The 5,738-nt window shown below is 55.5% G+C and overlaps 2 protein-coding genes across 2 annotated transcripts; both read right to left on the minus strand.

Moving 5' to 3' along the window:
• Positions 1-685: 685 nt before the first annotated feature.
• Positions 686-4,297, minus strand: DQ04_01641110 (hypothetical protein; the record flags this gene model as incomplete). The annotated part of the gene is made up of 1 exon (XM_009310972.1): positions 686-4,297. The coding sequence occupies one exon, from the start codon at positions 4,295-4,297 to the stop codon at positions 686-688; it is 3,612 nt and encodes a 1,203-aa protein (XP_009309247.1).
• A 529-nt stretch (positions 4,298-4,826) lies between these two features.
• Positions 4,827-5,384, minus strand: DQ04_01641120 (putative ATP-dependent RNA helicase; the record flags this gene model as incomplete). Its single annotated transcript, XM_009310973.1, has 1 exon — positions 4,827-5,384. The coding sequence occupies one exon, from the start codon at positions 5,382-5,384 to the stop codon at positions 4,827-4,829; it is 558 nt and encodes a 185-aa protein (XP_009309248.1).
• Between the last annotated feature and the right edge of the window lie 354 nt (positions 5,385-5,738).

Consider the following 5,738-nt stretch of genomic DNA (forward strand, 5'->3'; position numbering starts at 1 on the left):
AAAAAAAATAACAATAATCAAAAACAGAAACGGACTGCAGCTACCTTCCCTAGGTGAAGTAGGTTACACATATGAGGGAGGGACACGGCGAGAAAAGGTAAAACAAAAGCACAAAAAAAAAAGATGGAATGAATGAAGTGAGAGAAACAACGAATTAATTTACAGAAATGAGCGAAAGCAACACAATTTAAATGACTAGGAGACATATCGCTGTGCGTGGCTGCCAAAAGTCTAGTTCAACGGCACCACGTGCCCCTCCCCCCCCACCCCGTACTCACCATTTGTAACGAAATATGAGACGGAACAGGAAGTGAGAGAACTCATCCGCACTTTCCAACAATAATTTCCCTCTCTCTACTTTGTCTTGTCAGATGCATCACATCCCGCCCTTCTATACATTGCTAATGCAACATCGATCATTGCTTCCACCACTCTCCTGCCAAAAAATGGGCAAGAAAACAAAATGCTTCAATCGTTCACTCCCTCCAAACAAACAAAGAGAAAACAAAGAAACAAAACAAAAAAAAAACGGAGAGGAAACGAGAAGGAAAGCACACGCACACGCAATCCTACTCAACACCGCAGGAATAGCTCTTTCCCTTCGCAAGTCCCCTTGACCCTGCGGGGTGTCTCCCCCAGAGCACACATTTAGTAATGCAGAGCAACTCGGAAACAAAATCCAACATCAATACATTGTTTGTGGCGTTGGTGACGCCTCAATCATTCGACGCTGCCTGGATTCTCGTTTGCGACCAAACATATCAGAAGTCATTTGCTGCTCCACCACCAGCTCATCGCGCTGCAGTTCCATTTCAACCGTGTAGCGCTCTGTGCGAGTTCGCACCTCCTCGTGAGGAACATGTGTGCGCACCAGTGGCTGCACCTCACGCAGTTCCTCTTGTACTTCTACCCGCATTTCCCGCATAGGCGCTGTTTGCTCGCCGAAGATCTCGCGCCCTGCCTGTTGCTCACGCCGGTGCCGAACCATTTCAACCTTTCGCCCGTAGCACGCCTCCTGGTAGCGACCACGACTAATTAGCAGCAGTGTGTTGTCGCGCCACGGCCCGTCCCGAATGCGCAGCCAGCGGCGGAACTCGGTTTGTATCTTCACCGCCGCACGTTCCCGCCGGGAAGCGTTGAGCTCCAGCTCGCACAGGTGGTCCTCGTGCGCGCGGCGACGCAGCACCTCAAAGGGGCGCAGGCGAAGAGCCTCCGCCCACGCCTCCCGCTCACGTGCTGCAACAGTGTCAACAAATATGCCAATGTGATACTTGTCCCGCTCCATCTGGGCTATCTGCTCCACCTCCTCCACGGGGGTGGGGACGTACACCGCGGCTGCGGGCGGCACAACAGCAGCAGAGGCGGATTCCAAAAAATCCTTCTTTTCGGTGCCTGCGCCGTCATTGCCCCACTTGAGGGTGTGCGTGACAGTCTGGTAGTGTGTATTTCGCAGCCGTGTTCTCGTCATGTACTGTCTACAGATCCACCCACGACCGATGCGCTGGAGCAACTTTGCGGCAGTGCGCTCGCGTCGTCGGTCCTCGTCGAGCTGATATCGCAGAAGCGCCATGAAATGAGCGAGTCGGCTGAGGTATGCACGCCACGCCCGCTGAATTAGGCGCGCCGAGTACTCCTTGCGCCACCTAGACACCCGATCAATGCCAAGCGCGCGCCGACGAAGCATGGTCTGCCTGAACCACTTCTGAATAAGCGTTGTAGGTGGCCCATACCGCTCCACAAGATTGCGTCGTTTAGTCATCCTCGCAAATACGCGACGAACAAACATTTGTATGACAATTGCCGCATATTCCCGGGGTTCGATCTCCTGCTTCAATAACAACGTCTCCGCTCGTACAGCAAGCATGTCTCGGACCCGCTGTCTGGTGGAAACCCCTCGCCATGCCGCCTGAATCTTGGCAACACTCCGCAAGAAGAAGGCCTCGTTGCGGTCTTCGCGCGGGATGCCACGTCGCGCTAGGTAACGCACACACGCCGTCCTCTCCAGCCACTTCTTTCCACAGTGTATTACCGACGGAATCACTGCGACAACAGCCTGTGCCGGTCGTTTCTTTTGCCGCAACGCCTCTTCAACGCGCCGCTCATGGTCGAGCAGCGCCTGCCGTGAACGTTCACGACGAGCCTTTTCCTCCTCACGCTTGCGCAGCAGCTCGCGCCGCCGCTTCCCCACACTATTCCACCACATGAGCCACGTGTACTGAATCTTACTAGCCGCTGTATTTCTAGTACGGGAGATAATGAAACTAAGCTTGCGCTCAAAGTACTCCTTCTTGGCCTTCTCTTCGGCCTCTTGGCGTAAACGAGAGCGCAACGCCTCTTCTTCTTCGCGTTCCTTCTGCATGCGCTCGGCACGGCGCATTACAGCACTGACACCGATGGTTTTGACAACGGTTTCTCGTATATTACCTAATACATGGGCCCCCATATTCTCCTTCGGCTTTTCGGAACTGCTCGTCTCTTCATCCCCCTCCTCCGTTTCTTTTCCCAGTATCTCCTCGTCAGAGTCGGTGAATAACTTCTCCCTTTCAGACCTTGATGGGGGCGGCTTAACAGATGACTTGGAGTCACGACTGGAATGTTGGGTTGTAGGAGAGCATGCGGAAGCCTTTCTTGCTGCTTCTCCTTCTTCTAGTGGTAGTGATGCCGGGGTCTCTGGTGGTGCGAAGCGGAGGAACGATGGCTGCATTTCTGCGCTGTGCGAAGCAATGACGAAGAAACCCCCAGGAATAGCATTTCGGACGGGTCGTCTCGTCGCGCCCAAGGCATCGACATGAAAAGTGTCCGCCTCTTCGCTGTCTTGCCTCTCCCCATGACTCTCACTTTTGTGCTCCTCCTCCTCCTCCTCCTCCTCCTTCTCCTCTTTCCTCAGAATTTCCTTCACATCAGAAGGTAAGACTGTGGCTTCATTTTCTTCCAACTCATCCACCTCAACCTTCGTCACAGTGACGGTATCACTTACGTCTCCCTCAGGAAGTTCCCCACGCCTAACGCATGTCTCAGTTACTGTTGACAAAATCACAGGCACTAGATCCATCTGCAAAGACTTCTGCAGCAACTGGGCTTCGCCAGCCACCACACAGGAGACGGAGGCTGGGACATTTGGTGTTGAGCGGCGGGCGGGGGGTTCTGTCTGTGTGTCGTTAGCTACAGAGTCAGACGTAATGGGTGGAAGGACCGGTGCTGGCCGCATCGTCCCGGAACCAACCATTTCTTTCAGCGACGCGGCAAGTGAAGACAACGATGCCGTCTGCCGCTCCGATGGGGCAGAGGATGTTGCGGTCAAGGGCATGGTGCCGTAGTCGAGTGACTGCATCGCCTCCTTCGCCTGTAAGCGCTGAACCGAAATCGGGGCGATGGGCGGCAGGACGTGACCGGCGGGCGGGGCCTGGCTGCTCGTTTTTTTGGCTTGCGGCGCGGCGACCGTGCCGCTCTGTGGTGGATTCCGCAGCGACATGCCACAGCGCTCGCGGATGAGGACGGTGGTGGGGTGCTCCTCGCCGAGGTGCGACTGCGACTGCCGCAGCGCCTTCATGAGAACAGACGCCGCTGACTGCCGCGTGTCTTCGGCGGGGTGTTGACTCAGCGTCACGCCGTAGTTGTGCAGCGCGATGATGTGCAGCATCGGGTCACTGTCTTCCGACGCGACCACACAGTCACGGGCGATGCGTAGTGCCTCCTCCGCCGACCCGACGCCCAGCAGCACCGCGGAGAGATTCACCATTGTTGAGCACGATGGCTTGCCAAATACCTGCGCCTCCACTTCTCGCGCGTCCTGCAGGTAGCGCAGTGCGTCGTGCAGCTTGTTATCCCGGCGCCGCACACAGCCCAAATTGCTGAGCGTCGTTGCAAATGCGAGAAGCCAAGCGTCACGCTGCTCCTGAACGCCTGCCCGAGACGCATCTGATTGCCGTTGAATCCGGCGAACACCCGACTCGGCAGCTGAAAGCGCGGCTTGAAGCATGTCGTGGCTTGCCTTCTTCTTCCCGTCCCTCAGAAGCGCCATCGCCTCCTTGTTCATCTCCATGATGGTCTCGACGGAGGCGGCGGACCTCGCTCCACTCCTATCTGAACTTCTTCCGCTACTGCGGCCTTTTTTGCCTCTCGACGAGGACGACGACGATGAGTCTGTTGCTCCAACCACCGGCATTCTCTGCCTTCTCCCCGTTTCCATTGGATTTTTTTTATCCGACGACTCGAGTGACGGAAGTTGTGCCGTGCCCATCAGCGGCAGCCGTTGTTGTTTTGCCTCCACCTTGGGGTACGTAAGGCCGTGCATCATCGCTAGTGGGATGGATCGCACCGCTGCGGGGTGGCAGTGGAAGGAAATAAGAAGAAAGTGGATAAGAGAGAGTAGGAAATAGACTGTCAAGGGGAATGAATCAAAGGAGAAATATATATATCGATGGAGCCATATGCCTTCATACATTCGCCTTGTATGTCTTAAAGAATTTGTTTTCTACTTTTTTTTTGGTTTGAGTTAAAGGTGTTTGGCACCTCCGCACCCATTTGCATTATCGAAGCCTTCTTTTACTTTTCGTTGTCCTGCGCTGTTGTAGTTGTTTTCGCTTAAACGTTTCGTAGTATCCTTCCACTGCTTCCTGCTGTTTCTTCTGTTACACACTCGAGCCCCATTCCGTGGATACACACGCCTTCACGCATCGGCTGCGATGGGGGCTGCCAGCATCGCAAGCAGAGTTGTCACTGCCACTGTTGCTCTTCTCCTTCACGAAGCCTCACCATGCACAGCAAAGAGAACGCGTGCACACGTACACACACACAGACACACTCACTCACTTTCAAGCTCACAATCAATTGCTCTTTCGTCTCTGCTGTTTGCGTGCCAGCCGCGCCTTCTCCTTTTCTGTCTTGCGCTTCATGAGCGCCATTTCCTCAAAAGTGCGCACGTGTCCGTCCTTCGGCAGACGCCGCTGCTTGCGGCCAACGCGCAGCTTCTTCCCTTGGTTCGGGTCGCTGATGTCTACCGCGTCCTCATCGTCGCCCTCGTCGGCTCCTGCTGCTCCGTCACCGTTGGACTGCGCTTGTGCGGCGCGTGCGCGGTTGAGTGGGCCGAGGTCCTCCTCCTCACCGACGTCCTGGATGCGCATGTTGCTCTTCTTCATCCACCGCGAGTACACCTCGAGCTTCGACTTGAAGTTCACCGCCTTGCCCGCCTCATTCTTCACTCCATGCAACAACGCCTTGGCATCATTGACATTCATGCGGACGTAGCGGTTCTTCTTCTTGCTCCAAGCGTACACCTGTCGTTGCTGATGCGCCTCCTGCGCGCTCTCTGCGGTCATGTCAAGCGTCGCGTCCTTCACGGAGTAGTGCGCGTCCTCCATTGTGGCGCGCTTCGTCGTCTCCATGAAGAAATCTGGGTCACGGTACTTTCCGCTGACGCCGCTGTCGTGCACTGAATTGAGGTGGTGAACGCCGCGTGTAGGGAAAATGGTGAGGCTGTCATCCTCGCCGTTGCTTTGGCCACCTGCGATGCCCGTCTCATCTCGCTCCCGCTTCCTCCGCTCTTGTGCCTTCAGCAAGAGCGACTCGGCAAGCGAAAGTTTCTTTTCCGTCGGCTTCGCAGTGCTCACAGCCGCCTTCTTGCGGCCTGCCGCCTGAGGATCCCTTTCTCGCTCCTGCACGTAACCTTCCTCCTGCTCCTGCTCCTTCTGCTCCTTCCAGAGAGACTGCAGTGTGACAGGCTTCTTAATCTCAAACAT

The sequence above is a fragment of the Trypanosoma grayi genome, assembly GCF_000691245.1.
Source record: "Trypanosoma grayi strain ANR4 Tgr_164_V1, whole genome shotgun sequence".
Lineage (NCBI taxonomy): Eukaryota > Euglenozoa > Kinetoplastea > Trypanosomatida > Trypanosomatidae > Trypanosoma > Trypanosoma grayi.